General features: G+C 35.4%; 1 protein-coding gene and 2 long non-coding RNA genes across 4 annotated transcripts; 2 read left to right on the top strand and 1 right to left on the bottom strand.

The window, feature by feature from the left end:
• Positions 1–564: 564 nt before the first annotated feature.
• On the bottom strand, positions 565–22,475 carry Dat (Sodium-dependent dopamine transporter). 2 transcript variants are annotated; one of them, XM_076767662.1, is made up of 12 exons: positions 21,773–22,475; positions 17,557–17,730; positions 12,297–12,431; positions 9,420–9,738; positions 9,042–9,180; positions 8,822–8,956; positions 6,981–7,084; positions 6,350–6,587; positions 5,787–5,915; positions 4,064–4,264; positions 3,238–3,405; positions 565–2,648 (listed from the first exon to the last, which is right to left on the bottom strand). In XM_076767662.1, exons 2-12 carry the CDS (start codon positions 17,717–17,719, stop codon positions 2,436–2,438), a joined length of 1,944 nt encoding a protein of 647 aa, XP_076623777.1. In that variant the 5' UTR covers positions 17,720–17,730; positions 21,773–22,475; the 3' UTR covers positions 565–2,435. The 2 variants fall into 2 exon arrangements, with proteins under 2 accessions (XP_076623777.1, XP_076623778.1); XM_076767663.1 differs by lacking the exon at positions 21,773–22,475 and adding an exon at positions 19,737–19,837.
• On the top strand, positions 6,587–12,303 carry LOC143343130 (uncharacterized). The gene is made up of 3 exons (XR_013079920.1): positions 6,587–8,162; positions 9,372–9,915; positions 9,971–12,303. It is a non-coding gene; the product is annotated as an uncharacterized LOC143343130 (long non-coding RNA).
• Positions 13,075–16,043, top strand: LOC143343129 (uncharacterized). The gene is made up of 3 exons (XR_013079919.1): positions 13,075–13,290; positions 14,303–14,548; positions 15,539–16,043. It is a non-coding gene; the product is annotated as an uncharacterized LOC143343129 (long non-coding RNA).
• Positions 22,476–23,023: the final 548 nt, after the last annotated feature.

Genomic DNA, 23,023 nt, shown 5'->3' with positions numbered 1-23,023 from the left:
TTGTATAGAACTTCGCTAAATGCTGAGTTACCTAACCTTGAAACAGTGTCAATTGAAAGTTTTAGGTAGGAGGATCGATGCATCGTTTGCTGATTATTACTCGAGGTATCCTTTTTTTGTCGTTACTATGATTTATCCATTGAGACCTGTTCTGTATTAGTTTTAAGGCTTAAAACTACAATTCAATAAAAAACATACTCTCAATTTTTTCCTCCGTAAAAATTGGCGTAATTTTTCAAAACAAACGCTGATAACCTCGCAGTGAACGCGGCGTAAAAAACCATCAAATAAAAAGAAAATTCAATGATTATTTAAAACTGGCGAATAAAATATTCTTATTTTGATATTTTTCACAAATTTTTATTAAAGAAACTGATATTTTATGTGATACATGAGATTGTACATCCGCAACATGGGATGTCCGTGAACGAAAAATTCGAATGTGAATCAATTACGCATTTTTAACATCATTGAAATTTATAAACAGAATTGTGAAATATTATGACAGAAGGTTTGATTAATATAAATCCGAGATAATTACAATTTCGAAACAACGAAAGAGTGTTATTTTACTTATAATATAGTTGCCGTATTCTTGCGAATATTTATTTATTTATTATGTTAACAAGGCCCGAGCTGCTACCTATGGCTGTGGTTGCAACTCAGATGCGATGTATAAAATATAACATACAATTATACAGGATGGTTCGTTTTAAACGGAATGCCATAATATTTTTCGTGATTTTTGAGAACCTGAAAGATGTCGAGGACGCATTTAGAATGGTTTAAAAGCATGAATACAATATCCAAAGAACGTTTTTGTAATGTTTCTATTTTAGTAATTGTTTCTACAATTTTTTCATTCTCCTTAGTATTTGAAAATTAAAATAAATAAATATATAGGATTTATGTACTGAATTACGAAATCTTTATCTTATAGCATTTTTAAAGGAAAATTTGGAAAATTCTGAAAATTTAGAAAATTAAGAATTACACCAATTTATTGAATATCTATTCTTACGTTCCAAATTGTGTCTTAGAACTAAATTTAAATAATGTTTAGTCATCTGATTCGAAGTTTTAAATAAGTTTTTACAGTGATTTTAAATTTTGCATTGATATATACAAAAGTGAAAATATTTTCAACGAAGCAGAGAGGATAAGCTCTTTGAAGAAAGTTCCAATTACACTCAGAACATTCTTTCGAATTCTCATAATTACCGAAGACATTTACATGTTTTATTTCTGGTGGTTTACTCTATATGTATGTATAGATATATGAACACGTTTCCACATATCATTATACATACATACATACCGTTATATCTAACAACAATAGCTATAAACTATATCATACATATATGTATATCTGCACATAGAATATTTTCTAACAACTTCACAATAATAGTTTTTCAAATACTTAACATCTATTCAACCATTTGCGTCGTCGATTCTCAGAGTCAAGGAGACAGACAATTGTTGTAGGAAAGAGATTGTGCTAATTAAAAATTCCTGCTTTTCCATTGTATTGCCTGTCTAAGGACTATTCTATTCTAGATATTAAATCGACAAAGCATAAAGGCTTTTCGATGATAGGCTTCGTTATCTCAATAACATTTGAACGTTAATACAGTGTAATATAACATTTTACACCTGATCGGTGATTTCAATTTGCATATAGTCTACACAGCATGTACGTCTGACCAAGCCAGACTATGTAAGAGTGCTTAAACACTCAAATGGAAACAACTGGATATTTCTTACCGAAAGAAATAAAATCAGTACCAGAATTATTTATTTCATAACGTCGGTACACTATTGCTACTATTTTAATATTCATAACGATGATGTATTATTGCTAGTTATTAAATTCGTCTCGTCTTTTGCAAGAATATAGAAATTACACGATTCCGTTTAAAAGAGTTACAATACGGTTTCATGAGAGAAGAATGTCCGAACCTTCGTCTACTGGAATTGTAATAAACGAAGAATGAATATAGGTGACTAATATCCAATTGGTTTTGAATGGTATATTGAAGAATTCTGAGAAAGAAGACGAAAAATTATCACTGTAGAAGTAAAGTTTGAAGCGAAGCAGTTTGAAAAACCTGAGTCTGTTGTGGTCCACGGCGGAGAGAAGTTACAATACTTTTTTAAACAATTTCTTGTTGATAAATCGTGACGCGTAAAGAAAATGCTTTTTCCTCACTGTCAAAAAGAATCGAGTTCACTGGCACAAAGGTCCCGTCGCGAATCCTCGCCATTCAGGGAGTAAAGAATCGTCGAAAGGATCGCATCGTAAAGTCTAAGTGAGTGCGTTCGAGGTCTAGGCGATTTATCGCAAAAACTTTTCCATAAAACTAAATCCCAATGATGGAATATTAGCAAAGGTATACTTGGAACCGTGCACCGTGCAAAATCACAACCGCACTGTCCTAGACCGGCTCCGGAGGTGGATCACCGTTAATACCTTCTCTGGATTGGATCATCACCTCGGTCTGTTCTTTGGTCAATTCTTGCTGTTCGTTGGTCAGGTTCAAGTCCTGGTCTGCGATGAAACTGCGACGAACTGCGCCGTTTGCTACTGAGGACAAATCAGCGTTCTTCTGTTGCGTATCCCTCCAAGGAGTAGTGAGAATCTTCAATCTCTACAATTTAACAAATTTGTTTAATTCCTTGGTTGGTATTCAAGAATTGGTAAAGTTAATGTTGTTTTTCATTATAAGTAATAAATTTCACAGGGTCACAGTAATAAATGAAGAGGATGGGGGTCGAGTTTTAGCAACTGAATAATTAGATTTTTTCATTTTTCAGATTAAATGATCCAGGTGAACTAATCTTTTCACGCACAATAAATTTTCTTAAAATGAATGCAAAATTTTTATTTGTTAATCTCAAATGAAATCGTTCAACTCTGTCTGAGGGTTGATATGGATGTCAAAGGCTTGCAGTTTTAACGTTGGAGTGTGCACATTCTCATAATTTAATTATATGTTTAATTATATGTTCTTTCATTTTTCAGATTAAATGATCCAGATGATCTAATCTTTTCACGCGCAACAAATTCTTTTAAAATGAATGTGAAAATAAATGATTGTAGTTTTAACGTTGGAATGTGCACATTCTCATAATTAAATTACAAACCATTGACAAACAGATATGCGTTAATGCGATATTCTTTCATCAATTGTTAGAACTCGGTAAAAATAAATACAATTAGTTTAATATCGAGATTACCTGGACGAAGCTGCCGGGCGTGACGATGATCTTGTAAATTGCAATGCCGGGTATCATGGCAATTGAGGAAGTCGCAATTAGCCAGCCTAGTACGTTTGCCCAGACAGGGTACACGTAATCCTCATAAGTCAGCGGTTCGTAGCCCATTAAACCATAAACGATAATAAACTAGAACAGTACATACGATTACTTGGAAAAACATATCTTCGCTGGCTTCCTTCGTTTGTATCGTAACATATGAAATAGGATGGTTCTACTCTCATCCCAAAGCTTTGTCATTTATTTTAGAAATGTTCTGTGTAGTGGAATATAGTACGTAATTTTATTTAGATCGAGGATAAATAGTTGAATTAGACTACAGTAGAATCTAATTTCAAGGAATGGGCTGTAATATTAGGACAACATAGCATAATCTACAAAAAAAAAAATAGATTTATTTAGTTTTGTTTACTCGACATTTTTCCAACTGCATAATTTTGGTAAATTCATATTTTTATAATTATTGCAATATTAAAATTAATAACGTGACATTTGATCGGTTGTCAGAGTGTTAATATATCATATAGTTTGACTTTGTGTTTGTAGCTATTTTTAAGGACATGGTCGAGATATTACTTGACTATGTAGTTAGACATTGTAAAAATACTATTTCACAAAATCCAGACTTTTTTAAGGCAATAACGTCCGTTTCAAATAATTAATGGAAGCCTTCCTTTGTTTTAATATTTTGTGTAGTTATTAAATCAAGAATTCAATTTGGGAGATCTATTGGGAGGTAGGATCGGTAGTATTTTATGGAAAAAAAGAAAAAAAATGAACAACGTACCATGAGAAATATTGGCGCGACGAATTTCCAGCAAACCCTCCAGTAAATTCCGGGCGAAAAGCCGATCATATCTTTAATATCCGCGCAAAATCGGTCCGTTCCATAGATCCAGCTGATTGCGATTGCTTCTGCCAAAACTGCGAAGAGCATCGAGTAGCCGGCAGCGTAACGATCCAACAGATGGAAAAAGTAAAAGCCACCCTGCGTAAATACAAAATGCCTTTAATAATTTCCCACAATTCCATTAACTCTAATCCTACTAAGTCGTGACTTTGAGCCACTGAAATTCGGATAACAGTGAGCACAATGTACGGTATTGGGGATAAATGCAATTATCTTTTCACTACGTAATTTCTTCTGAGTGCAACGGTACAATACAGGGTGTTCGGTCACCCCTTGGAAAACTTTTAATGGGAGATTCTAGAGGCCAAAATAAGACGGAAATCAAGAATATCAATTTGTTAATTGAGGCTTCGTTGAAAAGTTATTAAAAAATTAAATTAAAAAATCTCAAATCATTCACGGAAAAATTATCTTCGATTGCGGGGGTAAATTACAATCATTTTTGGTCAATAGACATACCCCCGAAATCCTACCCACTTTCGAGAAAAAAATTCGAGTACGTGCTAAAATTTTTCGGCGAAATTAAAAAATTTTAAATCGTTCTAAAAAAATTATTTTTGGTTGTAAGGGACAATTACAATCATTTTTGGTCATTAGATATACCCTCGAAATCCTAACCATTTTCGAGAAAAAAATTCCTTACCGAAAATATAATTTCTGGCCAGAAATGTTACCCCAAAATTTCTTACGAATCTTTAAAATGTCATAACTCCTGAACGGATTTGACGATTTTGATGTTTAAAAAAGCAAACTACGCGTAATTTGATGGAGAATATGTAGAAATTTCAAAAATATTGGAAAAGTTGCTCCTTGAACCCGTAAAATACGAAAAACCCCATAAAAATGGCCCAATATTCAAACTGCCATATCTCCTACAATAGTGAATATATTTCAATGAAACTATTTTCTGAAGTAGTGCTCATGGATACCTACAAAAAAGTATTAGACAACTTTTCTGTAGGGCGTCAAACAAAATTACTAAAAATCAAAAACGAATTTTTAAGAAAAATCGACAGGGGGTAGGTGCCTAAATTTTTCGACGAAAAAAAAAAATTTCAAATCGTTCTAAAAAAATTATTTTCAGTTGCGGGAGTCAATTACACTAATTTTTAGTCAATAGGCATACCCCCGAAATCTTACCCATTTTCGAGAAAAAAATTCGAGTAGATGTGAAATTTTTGGACCAAATTAAAAAATTTCAAATCGTTCTAAAAAAATTATTTTTAGCTGCAGGGGTCAATTACAATCATTTTTGGTCAATAGATATACCCCCGAAATTCTACCCAGTTTGGAGAAAAAAATTCCTTACCGAAAATATATTGTGTGACCGGAAATGTTTCTGTAACTTTTTAACGAAGACTCAATTAACAAATTACTATCCTTGATTTTCGTCTTATTTTGGCCTCTAGAACCTACCATTAAAATTTTTCCCAGATTTGGCCGACCACCCTGTATAAAAGTATTATAAAATAACAATTAAATTGAATCATAATAAAGAATACTGTAAAATATTTAATCGGGTTTAGTGTGCATTTTTAATTCGATGTTTGTTACTAATCGAATATGTCGTAAAGTTAGGTCAGCTGTACGTTTATTTTACCTGGGAACACGAAGCTAATCCAACGAGGAAGTACAGTGTGAAAAGAAAAGCGACGAAAATTTCTCGATTGTTCCCGATAATGGGGAACTCGTCACTGAGAGCAGTTATTATCGCTTCAGACCCTCCAAACTATAAAAAAGCACATGGTTTATTAATCGAAGAAAAGCCGATATTTTATTTTAAAAAATACATTGAAATTATGGAGTAAAAACTGTTCGTACGCAATTTTGTCCTTTAGAAGAATAATTTCCAAAGTTTATCACGTTAAGAAAATGCAATTAAATAAGATTCAATATAGTTAATTGTACGAGATATAATTACATTTTTTAAATTTAAAACATATGTGTTTTGAAAGGATTTCAAGGGAAATAGAATCTTGTAAAAACGAGTATCTATACTTGGAAGTGTTAAGGACATTGTGCAGTTACATTTTGTTTACATTTTACTTTCAGAGATAAATTAATTCATAGTTAAAGATCTGCGAAGATCAGCATTTCCATTGAGAATTGAAACTATTGTTAATAGTACAGAAGAGCAAATGAAATTCATATGGAGAAACGTACCGAGCTGTCCAGGCCCAGAGTCAGCAGCATCATGAAGAAGATGAGTGCCCAAAACATGGAGCCGGGCATGGTAGCTATAGCAGCAGGATATACGATAAATACTAGACCAGGACCTTCGGTTGCTACGTCCTGGATGGACTTTCCACTTGCTCGTGCCATGTATCCTAGTACAGAGAAGATCACGAAACCAGCAATGAAAGATGTTGCGCTGTTGATTAGGCTGGTTAATAATGCGTCCCTGAAAATACAAGCAATATAGCTTCGAAACGTTTGGTGGAGACAACCATTAGGTTGTATAATAAGCCCTTAAAACACTAACAAAGGAATTTATGAAATTGAGTTTAAAGAAAACATACCACTACTTTCGTGATTTTTTATACAATATTAATTTAAGACAAATAAAACTTTAATTTAACGCCAAATTTAGCTATCTAAATTTGCTTCAAAGCAAGAAAATAATAAAAATTATAAATAAAAGCAACTATGCAAGAGTGGCTATACAAAAGAGATGGCTTTTATTTGTATTTAGAAAAGAGGTTGTTTAATATTCTTGTATGCATATGTTCAACGACGAGAAAAAATTATTGAAGTTTTGTTGGGATGTTTCGGGACGTTGGCGAGTATTTCTTACTTGTAAACGTTGTTGTGATATTTATTGTAACTCGCATAAGCCAATAGCACCCCAAAGCCCGGCCCGAGAGAGAAGAATACCTGTGTCGCGGCATCTACCCATACCTAAAAAAAAGATTTAGAGTTCTTAACATAAGCTACGTAATGGTTTCGTAAATTCTGTTTTATAATTAAAATCAGTATTGATTTAAAAAATCAAGATTCCAGTGAGAAAAAAATCACTAAAATTGCTAATAAAAATTACGTTCCATTCTTTTAAAATTGCTAAATAAACTACTGTATCTAACATTTACTGAAAAAAAAATTATAAAAATTGAAACACATTAATCGGAAATTTCAGTCCCCATATATTTATAATTCAGAAATAGTTTGTAACGAAAGTGTCTGACGATGAAGGAATATACAGGGTGTTCGGCCACCCCTGGGAAAAATTTTAATGGAAGATTCTAGAAGCCAAAATAAGACGAAAATCAAGAATACCAATTTGATGATTGAAGCTTCGTTAAAAAGTTATTAACGTTTAAAGTTCCGCCTGTGGTTCTCACTTAGCATGAGAAACTCTACTTACTGACGTATCGATAGTCTTACTGTTTTGCGAGTGAGAACCACTGGCAGTTCGCAGATTGCCGTTCTACAGACGGAACTTCAAACGTTAATAACTTTTTAACGAAGCCTTAATTAACAAATTGGTATTCTTTATTTTCGTCTTATTTTGGCCTCTAGAATCTTCCATTGAAATTTTTCCCAGGGGTGACCGAAAACCCTATATAACGAGCTGTGTGAATTAATAAAATTCATATTTATTTGTTTCTCTTAATGATAAATGTACTCGTAACTGATATTTGAATATTTACAAAATATTGAATGAAAAAATGGAAGGATGCTTTATGAAACGAGCGTCCGTTAAAGCATTAACAAATCGTGCGGTTGACAAACTGTTAAGAGACCAAGAAAAAGAAAAATCCTCGTCCACGGAAAAGAAGTAGAATAAAAATAATTTCTTGTGTATCTCGAGCTTATAGGAATCAACAAATTTCCACGGTCGCTGTATAAAATCCATTTTAGCGATCCAGAAGCGCGGCTAAGTCGCTGGAGAGAAATGCATTCCGCTTATAAATCGAGAGGGTCGAACGTGCCGGTCCCAGAACCGTGGCTGACCGAACTCTAATGGTCATTATGACAGGTACACAGAGTTTCCATTTTCAACGTCGTCGGATAAACCTGGCACGTTTTTCTTTCCCCCAATATTTCTCACCACGTTGCTCGACTTTTCCGACTCTCTTATACCAGTGCATTAACTTTCTGTCCTCCGGTTTCGTATTCTTTTCCCGCGGCCGCTGTAAATGGGCACTTCATAACTCTGCGATTATCCGTTGGAAAACATTTTACCAAGTCTACGATGGATCGCGAAAGCGAACGTTTCTATAAGAATGCTACTGTTCAGGATAGAAAAAGCCAAATGTTTCATAATATAATAAAACGAAAGTGAGTAAATGATCGAGGAATAATGAAAAGTAAGAGACCGATATTGAAAAGGAGAAAACCGCTGTACTTTTATTATTTTCCATTGGAACATCTTGTTAAATTATTTCAAAAAGCATACGAATACTAGCAACCAGTATAAGACATTTTTAATTGTAACACGCGTTAAACAAATTATTCTTTGCACGATTAAAAATTTAGAAACTTTTTACGAAAGACTGATAATGAGGAATTTGTAATATTTATTTTATATTTATCCCATTTAATCATTGCCGCCTAAATACAGTGGGCAAATTTGGCAGAAACGATAAAGTTAATTTGAAATTTATTTTTATATTACATATTAGTAACTCTAATTACCTCTGCTTTAGTGATGGCGGAAAAGTTCGGATTGAGATAGTAGCGTATGCCTTCTAGGCTTCCTGGCAACGTAACGCCTCGTATAAGTAGAATCAGTAGAACGGCATAGGGGAACAAAGCCGTGAACCAAACTACCTGTGACGAGAAGTTTATTTAAAATGTTTCAAATAATGTTGCGAAGTGACATCAAAGTAGTCTGCATCGAGTATGCAAATCTCACCTTTCCGGAAGTAGAAATGCCTTTCCACAAAGAGAAGTAACAAATGAGGTAGACCACTAACAAGCATAACGCTATATCCCATTTAATTTTCCCAAGATCGTGCAAGCCTTCGCTCTTGTGAAGCTCTAGAATGGCTCGGCTTTAAACAGAGTAACAGAATATCGTATTAATATTTCTCGCCCCTCATTTCATTATGACTTTCTTCGTTCCCCCATTTTCCTATATTCTACAACACTTTAATTTAAATCCCCAAAAAGATTCGTTTGTCTATTCTCTATCAAAGGTTCTACGATTCCGAAACAAACTCGATTAATTTTCCTTATTTTGCAGTGTCTCCTAAATTGTGGTCGTCGATTCGCGTAGGAGAAGCAGACTTACTTGAAATATTCTTGAGCGGCGCTCGTGTACCAAGTATTGTTATAGCCTTGGTTCGAAGTTCTGTCCAAGTATTCTTCGATCAGGGACGAGTTGTTGGAATCTCTCTGATCGAACGATTCCACGAGAGATGGATCGTCGAACGTGTAAGAAATATTCGCGTCGAATGAACGACAATGCGGCGTGTTCCACGAATTGTCGCATGTGGTCCACGGTAGTAGGCTGGAGAACGAGGCGAAGAAGTACCTCAACGCCCACGCAATGATCACGTTGTAGTAAAAATCGACGTAGAATGCAATTAAGGCGACGGCATATCCGATTCCTGGTTACAAGAACAGTCCACAGACGTGGAAATTGCTTTTAGAATAAGACTAGTACAATTTATAGTTTAGATGTAGTTCGCCAGAGTAGGCTTGTGTTATTAAGCAATTTCACTTTAAAGTTTTATTATAAATATAGGCAAAGTTGAACGTAGACACTTTGTTAGTCGTATGTACATGTACAGGATGTACCGTAGCATGTAGGACCCGCTTAAGAGATGAATTGTACACAAGAAAATGGTAACAAAAGTTCATATGAACATGTGTCCTGTTTGACTATTTTGAAGTTGTAGCGAATTTCTTCTTGAACACATTGTATTTATTCACCCTCACAGTAGACGTTCAAAATTACCTATTTGCATCTAAACAAAAACCTGCAGGCGTTCTACCACTGGCTATCTTATCCTTCCTGTTTGTCAAGGTATTATTTATAATAATAAGTCTCATAGCTCAACAGTCTCAATACTCAAGGTTCATAGCTGCCATTTGTTGTCAAACTACCCATTTCCATACACGACGTATTTTAATAATCAGATAGTACGCTAATGTTTACAGGACGTATTCACAGATTCAACGTTAGATATTGAGCTCTGTTCATAAATAGTTGAATGGAGTTAGTACAACTATTCTCATCTTTAGAGAGAATTATTCCAATACAGAACTCGCTATAACTTGAAAACAAGATCAAATAGGACACATGTTCCATACGGGGTGTTCGGCCATCCCTTGGCAAAATTGTAATGGGAGATTCTAGAGGCTAAAATAAGACGAAAATCAAGAATATCAATTTGTTGATAGAGGCTTCGTTAAAAAGTTATTAACGTTTAAAGTTCCGTCCGCATTGAATTTTTTTTCTCGAAAACGCGTAGGATTTCGGGGGTATGTCTATTGACCAAAAATGATTGTAATTGACCCCCACAACCAAAAATAATTTTTCCGTAAACGATTTGACATTTTTTAATTTAATTTTTATTAACTTTTTAACGAAGCCTCAATCAAGAAATTGATATTCTTGATTTTCGTCTTATTTTGGCCTCTAGAATCTCCCATTAAAAGTTTTCCCAGATGTGGCCGAACACCCTGTATATAATCCATCTTTGAAGTGGGTCCCACATGCTATGGGACACCCTGTATAGGTATATTTCCTAGATATGTTTACATTTTTCAAGAGCAAAAGCCTGTATTCGGTTAATTCGAAATACCGGCAAGCAATTGGTTCTACATTTTGTAAAGTCCTTTAGGGAGAGATTAAAAAAATTTCAGTTCATGCTTTTAATGGGGGGATCACGTTCCATACATATACATATGTATAGAAGATTCGTCTGGAAAGGATTAAAAATCTCTCGAGACGTGTTTTATATCCCAATTCCCGTGCCAGAGAATATTCCATTATCCCGCAGGGAGGGTCGGCCTCATCGAGATCAATTACGTCGTTCATCGATGCGGATCAAAAGGAAAAAGCACGCGGGAGACAAGGGACTCCTGGCTCTTAGATCGATCATCGCGACGGCCCTAGTTGAAATCGCTGCGATGAAGCAGGAAATCGCCGGAAATGGAGGCTCTTCTCGAGTGCTCGTCCACCCTCGGATTTCCCTGGATTTATACGCGTTACATAAAACACCGCGTAGAGCGCCGAAGTGTGCAATAAAAGAAAAATATACTGGGTGTGTCTAATGCGTCGTTCTTCATTGTAAGAGATGACGGTAAAGTGCTCCGGAACGTTTTCAAAGACGTTCCGACGGTGGCTCGGGAAAGTCTTGGATCGTCGATGCCTTTTGTCGAACATCATTTCGTGCATTAGACGAAATGGAAAAAATTCCACGTTATTACTTCAAAATTCATTGTATATTTTTTTGCGATGCCTTTTAACTCTTTTCGACCGCTATAATCAGCGATTTGTCACATTATTTCTCTTCCACTCGGGCGTTTCAGAAAATACTAGGGTCGTTCAATGAGTAAAGAAGCAAACAAATATAGGGTGCTCGGCCACCCCTGGGAAAAATTTTAATGGGAGATTCTAGAGGCCAAAATAAGACGAAAATCAAGAATACCAATTTATTGATGGAGGCTTCGTTAAAAAGTTAATAAAAATTAAATTAAAAAATTTCAAATCATTTACGGAAAAATTATTTTTGGTTGTGGGGGTCAATTACAATCATTTTTGGTGAATAGACATACCCCCGAAATCTTGCGCATTTTCGAGAAAAGAATTCAGTATGAGCGGAACTTTAAACGTTAATAACTTTTTAACGAAGCTTCAATCAACAAATTGGTATTCTTGATTTTTGTCTTATTTTGGCCTCTAGAATCCCTCATTAAAATTTTTCCTAGGGGTAGCCGAACACCCTGTATAGTTATATGATTTAACTCTCGATTGGTATCAGGTCACAAATGACCCACAATTGTTTCAATTATTTACTTTATGGGTGTTAAGCGCTAGTCGTTGACTCTACTTCGTTATATTCTCTAATCATAAGTTACAATTTTTAGAAATGGTTCTACTGTTGTAATTAAAAACAATGCTTAATATGAGTTTAGGATATATGAATTAACTACTTACCCTTTAGAAGTGGCACTATACGACCCCAGCATGTGATCGCACCCTTTCTATTGAACTGACCTAGGGCGAGCTCCATATAAAAGAGGGGAATTCCACCTACCACCAGCATTATGCAATATGGAACCAAAAAGGCACCTGTCAACATAAATGCATTTATAATTTACTTCTTACTTAATCGTTCAAACTTCAATTCAAACAGCTTTAAGATTAATTATTACATATGAAGTTTCAACAAAGGTTTTTCTATTTCAAGAATTCAACATTTATGTTTAGCTTTTTTCTGCAGTTACTGAATACAATTTTATTCATTTTTTTAAAAAACTGCAGCTACAGCCTTTTTTGAAAATGGTACTTTATAGTTTTGACTGATCTGTTTAATTGTAGTTTTTTAATCTCTATAAAAAAAAAAAGGATTAGAGTACGTTCGCCCTAAACTTAATGGTTCAAAAGTTACAACCCTTTAAAGTGAAATAATTTAGTAAACTTTAAAATAATATAATTCTTGAATTATTAGATTCAGGGCATAAGTAATTTAATACTTTTTTGTAACAATTGAAAAACTGCGTTGAATGGCTCAATAAAAATTATAGAATTTCATTTAAAAAAGGAATAGTTGTATTTTTTAGTTACATCGATAAATAAAAGTGAATAAAATTCAGTTTATGCATGGTTCGATGTCGTTTAATTTTACCTCGTAACGTTCTTTTGTTTTACAGATCAGTTGCGTGTTCATTTTTTCGTCGTATCGAATTGCTGGAGAATTTGTGGAGCTGTAAGTACGCGCGGAAGAAATTTTTAAGGACACGGGAATATCTGTTATGGCTTTTTTTCTCCATATTCTTATCATCTTTGACGGTATTGGCCTCGTGTCAAGGGGGGCGGCGCCAAGAGCGAGGGAAAAAAGAGTGATATGCGAGCTACTAGCATCACCGCGTTAGCTGCATAACTGGATTGCAGAATATTTAGAGCACCAGCGGCAGCGAGGTGCTTTTAGGTGCGTAATTCGATAGTGAACTTTCGAAAATGTGGCAAGGTGAAGCTAAAATGGTGATTCGGATGGAGCCGATTCGTCAAACGATCGGGGGAAATTGGCAAAGATGAATTTTCAGAAATCGGATAACATCTATCAAGAAATTACACCGCAACAGTCGCGAACAATTATTCGATATTAAATTCAATTGTACGTAGAATAGATCATTTATACAAATATGTTAAACAGTTCGACGATTGTGAGTATAGATACAGGGTGTTCGGCCAATCCCTGGGAAAAATTTTAATGGGGGCTTCTAGAGGCCAAAATAAGACGAAAATGAAGAATACCAATTTGTTGATGGAGGCATCGTTAAAAAGTTATTAACAATTAAATTCAAAAATTTCAAATCATTCTGGAAAAATTATTTTCGGTTGCGGGGGTCAGTTATAATCATTTTTGGTGAATAGACATACCCCCGAAATCTTGCGCATTTTCGACAAAAAAATTCAGTACGGGCGGAACTTTAAACGTTAAAAACTTTTTAACGAAGCCTCCATCAACAAATTGGTATTTTTGATTTTCGTCTTATTTTGGCCTCTAGAATCCCCCATTAAAATTTTTCCCAGGGGTGGCCGGACACCCTGTATAATAGTAATAGTATATTATGGCAAAGCAATGTAATTGTCCTTTTGCTCGACTGAAGAGATCTAGTTTAACATTAGAATCGTCTCAATTTGTTTTGGATCATTTTCTTTAGCTTATTCTAATTTTCCTTGTACCACCGTACCGTAACGATAGGAAAAACTAAAACGTTTCGGTGATTTACATCGATACGATCTGCATTAAGAACTTTTTGTCTTAATAACCATCCATAGTATTCGGTTAAAAATGTATACTTTGGGAAAAACGTATTTAGAGTTTATCATCTTCATGAGCTAAACAAATATGAAAGAAACAAGGAGTTTGTACACAGGATTATTTTGAAAGTTTAAAGAAGAATACTCCCTTAAGCTACCATTTTGTTTGTTTATAGCATCTCTATTGGATTTAAATCTGACGATTGAACCGATCACTACATTATAGAAATTCTATAAAATCGAAGACGGGCGAGTTAAGGAAATTTCAAACATATCCACGTTTCGAACACAAAGCGTAAACGGTCAAAGGCTGAAAATTGAGCGGAAATGTTATTTAGAACCGGGCATTTGGCCATGACACGGACAGGAAATCTGTTGATACGTCGCATGTGTAGAGATGAATCGCAAAGCAGTCACAGAAAGTAAGAATTCCTTGATAGATTATCGATATAGTAATATTATTAAAATAGCAAAAAGAAATTTATTGTTGCTTTTTAATTAAATATAAGAAAAATATTATGGAAGTTTATATATATAGGCATAAAAAAGATAACATTATCGTTGTGTCCGTTGCATGTTGGACAACAACGAATATTGATGAAGTATAATTATATTTATATCAATACTTGTATTGATAAAATTGCATAGTTCATCCGAAATGGTCAGATCAAGAACGAACCAGGGATGCTGTCCTCACTAATTGAAACTAGAATCCTCTCAAATACTGCACATTCCTTCCCTATGGTTCCGTCTTTTTTCTTTCCGATAAATTTTCCCTCGTAACCACGGAGACGTAATCGCATTGAGAAAGAATATTTCCTTCTTCTCGTACCTCGCGGTTACCCCAGATTACTTCTTTTCCCTCTTTCAATGACGAGCAGATTCGATGAAAGCGCCCATTCGATGTTTTTTTATTCACTTAAAATGGACGCGTTTTCCTTGAAATCAAGTTGTATCGAAGCATTAAATTCAAGAAATCTACAAGCAAACGTTAACGCTAGATTTACGGGCATTGATTGCACTTATTTTTAAGAAACGCAATTATTGATCTCAGTCTTGTTGAGATAATTTGTGTACCATTTGTATATCACAAAGTATGGCGTACCGGATAAAAATTATTAGAAAATTAAATGGTAATCAGAATCAGACTTTATAAATATGAATTATATTTAAGAAATAGTAGAATCGATGCCAAAAATATTAACAGAAATAATTATGCAGAGAAAATACTATTTAATTTTACTTAACCAAGCAGTTATGTAAACTTAACGATTTTGTTATCGGTACTGTGAAGGACGGAGGCATCTTGAATATTTTAAACGGAACAGAATCGATTGAGTACCCCTGGGATTTAATAATATAATTATTTAACATTAAAAAACAACGTAGTCTTATGGTTTCCACTGTTTCAGTCGTTCTGCACGTTTGGAAAGAAGAATGGAGTCGTGCCTTGAGATAAAAGAGGTTCAAAATTCCTAATGCAGGGGATTGCGAGTTAACAGTTAACAGGTCCCGAAATATTGGCAGATTTCTGCAAAGAAGAAGCGCGAAACATTGGACGAAATCACGCGACATAATGGATCGCGTACGGTGACATGGAGCAGGTAGAGGCGTCGCGAGCGTCCATGATCAAAGGCCAGCCCGAATGGGAAATTATAATTAATTAAGGTAATTGGACATTAGTGACCGATCTTGCCGGTACTAATGGCGCGCCCTACTCTGCTCTTAATTGAGTTAGCAGCCGCTTTTGAGGAGGCCCCGTATCGCTGATAGCCGGCCCTAATCGTATTCCTACGGCAGACTCGATAGAACAGCTAATAGCATCGTCGTCGACGAGCACAGTCTTCCAAGTCGTTGCGTGAGGCTTGATGGAGTCGTTGTTAGAAGGTTTGTAGAACGGAGCAAAGTCACATACCGTCATACCCGAGACAATGCAAAACATATTGAGATTATTATTTGTCAGAACTTGGCGCACACTGGACCCCCACGTTTCGAAAACTGTCCTTTAGAGTTATTTAAACCTTTGTAACCCAGTTACATATCCATTATATGCATTCTTAAAATCTCATTTAATCCTATTCTCAATATATGTAAATTGTGGTTTTAAAGCAATAGTATGGCCTACAAACAATCTACCGGAGCAATCTTCTGAGACGTAACGCGACTCTTAAATTACTCTTTCGCTTTAATTTGGGCCAATTTCGAGTCCTGTGGACGCTTTCGCGGATAAGAACCCTGAAGTGAAATCTAAATCACGGGGTCATTTTCCACGAGGTAAATGCCAATTAGTCGACCGGTTAACACCGTATTACTTGGCTGCAGGAGTGCATTACTCGATGCATCCCCCATTGCAGTAGCGAAATAACGCTTAACAACATTACAAGACATCAACGAAGCTAAATCTCAAAATATTTAAATAAAAATCACCGATATTATACGGATATTAGATCGAATATTTTTAATAACATGCATACAATTTTTTTTTTTATGTCTGAAATATTATAACAACTTCCTCTCGTGGTTCTTTTGGCTTTGTTTTCTTGAAGATATTTTATAAATCTGACGACCTTGGAAAAATTTGTGTAATCATAAAAAATCTATTTATTAGAATGATTACATTTTATCTTCCTCTTTGAAGTATTTCATAAACTTCGAAATTAGACAATCTTGGCTGCCAATTGCCAGGCTCGTTTAATTCTGGAAATGTCAATTTACAAATTTAAAGCCGAGTAACTTAAACGGCTGCAAAATCTGCTTATTTCCTGACGAGTTTCTAACGTTCTTAAATCAACCGTGATGCGTATTACCAACGATTGAAAAATTGTTCTGTTAATGTGCTTGCGCTAGTGTTTATTTAGAATTATTTCATGTATTTCTTGAAAATGAGACAAAACTGTTGAGAAACTAATCGTTACGAGGAAAAAACTCGAGGCGGAGAATAAAAATAGTAAAACAACTTTGAGACATTAACTCAATGCGCATATCATCGAAAACGTTTACGTCGAGTGATTAATCGGACTGAAAATTGAGTCATTTAAATAAAACTGGTCGTTAGTTCTATCCGCGGTAAATTACATAAGCAATACAGAATGATTCATACTAAAATCGTATAAACGTTGGTTTTGATTAGAATCTCATTCGAACGATGCCTCGTTAATTTTTCTTTCGAATTTCAAAGTCGTTCATAGCTTTTTAAGACATCGACTTCATTTATTTGGTATTTTTTTTAATTACCCAAGTGGTACTTTTCATGTGGTTTTAGATTTTTTAAATTGGATGTTATGCTTCGTCGTGGTATGGAAATATTATTTTACTCCATTTGATCCACGAACGGAGGCGATCATGCGCTAGTGATATAAAAATATTGCTATTTACTATATCGATGAAACAAAATTGGTGAGTTGAACTAAAAGTACTGAAATTCGCTTACCACCACCGTTTTTATAACACAGATAAGGAAATCTCCACACATTGGCAAGGTCGACGGCAAATCCGATAACAGATAAAAGGAAGTCGACTTTGCCTGACCAGGTCTCTCTGCCATCAACGCCGACGTCAAACTTGGCAGGATTCTTCACCACCCTCGACGACATGTCTCGCTTTCCTGCAAGAAATCGAGCGATTAATCTCTAACTTTTCAGTATCGACTCCATCGGACACAATATAAACGCTGTCTACATATATACACAAAATTGTACAATTTTTAAGCGATTTATACGTAGACGTATAAACTATTAGAAGTGCTTATTAATCCTTCTTACACAGTTCTTCGAAATAATGTCCTATTAGTTAAATCAAATTTTGCCTAATCCTAGCTATAACGCCTATTGCAGGGGCGTCCAATATAGATATATATTTAGATGGATTTAGGAATAGGTTTTTAGGAAAAATGTTAAATGAGAAATATTCGTAAAATCTACTTTCGGATCCAGGAAAAAATTAAACCCGCCTCCGTGTACATTACATAACTAATCACGGTGGACGGCGATTTAAATTGCGGGGTCAGAAAGAGTACCTACACTCCAGGGATCTCCGGTATGAAATGCGGCAACAGATCGAGATCCATCGAGCGGACAGGGGAATCCCGATCGAGTTGACAAGCGTAATGGGTCCTCGTTCCGCGGGGGTTTTTCTCCGACGAAGCGCGCCTAAAAAATCGCTAATTCACCCGGCGACCGAGTTATTATATTATTATTTTGCAAACTCGGACAGAGGCAAAAAAGAGGGGGGAGGGGGGATCGAGACGCGTGCGAATGCGAGCGCGAGTGCGGACGCGGGCGCGGGCGCGGTCGCGTGAGTAATTTGGCGACGACAAGTTATCGATAGCCCTTCAAGCGACAACGCTTAAGCTCCAAGCGAGGCTCATTGTGCTCCAGTGACGGGTTGTGGACAAACAGCGTATATTTCAAAGGCGGCCGCGGTGCCGGTCTCGAGGGGACTCTGACTCTCGACGAGGGGTTTTCTGTCACACGCACTGATCCACGCTTGTCTATAGATCGACCCGATTAATTGATATTCGGCGGTTATTGCCGAACGACGATGAAATTCTACGAACAGGTGCGACGAAAAACGCTGCGTCGAGGTCTCCGAATTTTCCCAACCGCGCGGCGTGACTGTGTTATTGACGCGTTTTGGGAACGAGGTATGGTAGGGGCCAAGATACAGCGACGTCGTAAATTAACCCTCTATAACCCAGCGTAACTCGAAAGTTACATACCCGTTGTCTAATCTTATTGTCAACGCGTGTAAGTCAACACGCTAACTTTCCCTGTCTACGTCTATCCTCCGCCATTTTTCAAATTATTACAAACAGAAATATTCGATAGTTATTTTACAGTATTCTTAATGTAAATTACGTTATTCGTGAAATTATAAATACTATTCATTTATTTTAAGCGTTTTAAAGTAATAGTATGGTCAATTTTCAAATTATGACGTGACAAACAGAAATATTCGGTATATTACAGTATTCTTAATGAAAATGACGTTATTCGTGAAATTATAAATACTATTCATTTATTTTAAGCGTTTTAAAGTAATAGTATGGTCAATTTTCAAATTATGTCGTGACAAACAGAAATATTCGGTATATTACAGTATTCTTAATGAAAATGACGTTATTCGTGAAATTATAAATACTATTCATTTATTTTAAGCGTTTTAAAGTAATAGTATGGTCAATTTTCAAATTATGTCGTGACAAACAGAAATATTCGGTATATTACAGTATTCTTAATGAAAATGACGTTATTCGTGAAATTGTAAATACTATTCATTTATTTTAAGTGTTTTAAAGTATGGTCAACAACCAGTACGAGACAACTATTTTACAACATCTCACGCTAGAGCGAGTACAGTTGAAAATTTGTATTTAACGAAATTTAGCTTTCAACTTTTATCTGATTATGGTTGTTTATCAAAATTGTTTTCATATAGCCAATACAATTGTAGCATAATATTGCCATTATTGGAAAACTCTAATGTGGAATCATTTCCATTACAACTCCGTGAAGCAACACGCACTGCCAATGCAATTAGATTCAATTACGAATGTGCAAACGAGCGTTGCAAAACGAAAACCCGTCCGGAAAACAATTCTGAGGCACGTACCCTGATCGTTTGCTCGGCGATCTGGAGAAACGACTTCCTCGGGAAAAAACGAACGAAACGAAGGCTGGTCGTGTGTTTTCCAGGATATAAAGCTCCATACGAACGTAGTGCACGGGGGACAAAGGGAGAGAAGTTTCGCATACAGAAATTCGAGGAAACACGATCTACGAGAGGAGGGGTATATCGAGAGGTAAAAAACAAGATTCTGGTATTAATTAACTCATCGTTAGAGATGTTGGTACACCTTCGATAGACAATAGCAGTCTATTATACTTACGTCCGACTCGCTGCAATTGAAGAGTCTTTGTAGAAAACAATTAAATGTCCAACGGTCTGATTTTTCAGAAAGAAGACCAAACCTTGTTGTCTTTAAGTTACTAACAAAATTTTATTTTTAAACACGTTCTTAAACACGTTACAAAATTTGTTATTCCTTACTTTAATAAGTAAAAAAAAGAATTGTATTTGTTCTGAAATTTATTTAAATCTGCAACTGCTATGAGTATCTATTTGAAAATTACTTAGAAAATATAAGAAACAAAAGAGATTTTTCTTTAATATGATCTTTTCATTCTGTATTAGGAAGTATTGTAAGAATTTATTTTATCATATCTTAAGTAACATTGTTTTATTACTGTAACACCATGTATCAGCATTATTTATAATTATTTAGAAGAAATATGGTACTTTAGTAATATGCTACCGTATTCTTATTGAAACATGGAATATTTCAAGAAGAAGAAACAGAATTTTCCAATTTTAGCTCTTACATTGTTTTCTACAAACACTTCTCAATTCTTTTAAGGATTCTATTATATTTATTGTACCGTGGACCTTGGAAAAAATTGATTTCTTTCTATAGTTTTGATAGAATATGGTTTGAAAAATGTACGTACATATTCCTTTAAAAATTTTGAACGCGTTTTTCTCGAGACTATATTTTTTATCATTTTTATTCAAAACAAACGATTTTTACGAATCCCAAACACGATTATCGAGATACGTAAAACGATTTAAATAATTGATTTCTGTCGACCGGTTGTATTCCCCCTCTTTTGACTCACTGTAGACTATGTCCTTTGTACTTCTGTCAAGGAAAATTCATCGTTTTTTACAATTAGATGAATTATAACTAATCATTCTTACGTTCCGCGAATTGCACGTTTAACAGGGATTGCTTAAAATGTTTACGTGAAAAGGAGCTTGGAAATACGAGAATGGGAATAATAATCGAGACCGCAAACGGCCGTGAAAATGAATTGCAACTGTACCTGCAATAACGCGCAACTAGCAATTGCAACAGTAACACCTGCTTGAGCAGTTGCTCCAATTAATTTTTACGAATTCTGAAAGTCAAAAATCCCATTCATTCCGTAAAAAAGGCTTCTTGACCCATTTTAGAAATGGTAAAGTTTAATCGAATCACGGAAGAAACAATTTTCATTTAAATTTTTCTTATGGGCTATGCTTAAAAATGTAGGCTTGTCCATTTTTGTTATAGTCTGCGATACATTGCAAAATGTGTATTAAATTATTAATTTCAATATCTTTATTAGGATCTTTATTAAATTTCTATTGTAAATTGCTAACTAATATTTATAAGATCTGCAACTTTAAGTATGACTTTGAATATTTAAATTGACGGGTTCAAATAATAGAATTTCGTAGAGAACTTAGGACATATTTATTTTTAATTATGATATTCGGAGGGGAAAAGTGATTCTTAATCCCCGTAATCCCAAGCTCTTTCTGGTCTTTCGTTTCAAATAATTTCGTACAATCTGATTTGACAAGTATCAAAATCCATTTACATGACTCTCCGTTTAGAAATGTATAAATAATATATATCTATTGAAAAATACATCGTAACTTGTACGTATAAAATATACATATTTTAAAATGGGATCCTTTTGTTAAATAAATGCATCTTTAAATTCATTAAAGAATGAAAATATTATATTAATAATTTAAACGACATTCCACTGTAATCCCGCGATAATCTTTCTAAACACTTATCTATAATACGTTCTACTTACCGAAGGACACGTCCAAAACAATTAACAAATGATGCTACGACTCGGCAAGGCACCGCGACACTGACCGCGGACCCCCTCGGTCCACACAACTCCCACGACGAGAACCCACCACAAAGTCAAAAGTACCTCGAAACTCGTGTCCGTCAAACCCATTCCCGCGTCACTAGCAGACCACAGAATTTGTCTACGCGTGAAAAATGATCCTGAACGAACGGCAGTTCGAAACTGGTACCGAAGATCGCTCGACTCTCAAACGGCGCGGTTTACACGTGTCTATCCTCGATCAGTTCATGGTCATCGCGAGATCAATCGCCAGATCGTACGAATCTACGTTTACTGTCCCTTACGCGCGTTTTTATTTTTTTTTTTTTTTTTTTCAGATCGTTTCAGGGTGGTCTGGGTGAACTATCGCCGCACAGGCGGACGGTTTGTCCCCGCGAGGACGGACTGTGAAATCAATTGCACGGTCGGGATGACGGACCATCGGAAAATCGGCATGCGAGATTTGAAAAGAGAACCGCGTCGCAAAGATTCAAAAGAGTGAGTGAGGAACTCCGCCGGCGGCTAGACGTATATACGCGCCGCGGTCACGTGACAGAGCGAAAACGCAGACCAATCGCGTGGGCGGGATTCCGCGGCCGGCGAAAAGAGGCGCGCATCCTCAGTTCGGGCGCAGGATAATTATTTCAAAAACGCGGCACCGGATTACGAACCAACGAAGTTGTAACATTTTTAAAGAAATCTCCGGTAAATTGGGTCGCTCCATCAGTTGCACCGCTTTTCCCCGTTAACTTCAAGTATGAAATAATATATTCACTAGGATGTTTATCTACGATAAATATGCAAATTACATTTTACAATTATTGCCGAGCATCGTATTTAGAATTAAAATAAATAACAATTGTTTCTTCTAAATTCGATGGCGATGATTGATGATTTTTATTGGTAACTATCGATTTTTGTAACGTCGGGAAAGTATAAGGGTAATAAATCACTGAATAATTAAGTGCTAGCTGGAATCTGTTTGTAAGTATTAACAATATTATTCGAAATCGAGGCTTGATCGCTTCCGGTAATAAACATTGAGACGTTGGATCTTCCTTTTCCCTCTCTCAACAGACTAATTTGCAATAGTCGTGGTTACGGAGTCGTCATTCGTTCTGAGGAAATTGGCGTGAAAAGACGTATTTCCAGTTTCACAATTAATACGGTACGTTTATTATATCTATTGATATCTAAACGCTGCTAATC

The sequence above is a fragment of the Colletes latitarsis genome, chromosome 7, assembly GCF_051014445.1.
Source record: "Colletes latitarsis isolate SP2378_abdomen chromosome 7, iyColLati1, whole genome shotgun sequence".
In the NCBI taxonomy this organism is placed as follows: Eukaryota; Metazoa; Arthropoda; class Insecta; order Hymenoptera; family Colletidae; genus Colletes; species Colletes latitarsis.
This window is presented reverse-complemented; position numbering and strand designations above follow the sequence as displayed.

Excerpts from the sequence above, each read along its gene's own strand:
- Dat (XM_076767662.1), bottom strand. The coding sequence starts at position 17,719 with ATGTCGTCGAGGGTGGTGAAGAATCCTGCCAAGTTTGACGTCGGCGTT. Across the intron at positions 5,916-6,349 it reads CTCTGGGCCTGGACAGCTCG|TTTGGAGGGTCTGAAGCGAT; the intron begins GTACGTTTCTCC and ends GCTTTTTTATAG. Across the intron at positions 2,649-3,237 it reads CGCCCGGCAGCTTCGTCCAG|AGATTGAAGATTCTCACTAC; the intron begins GTAATCTCGATA and ends GTTAAATTGTAG.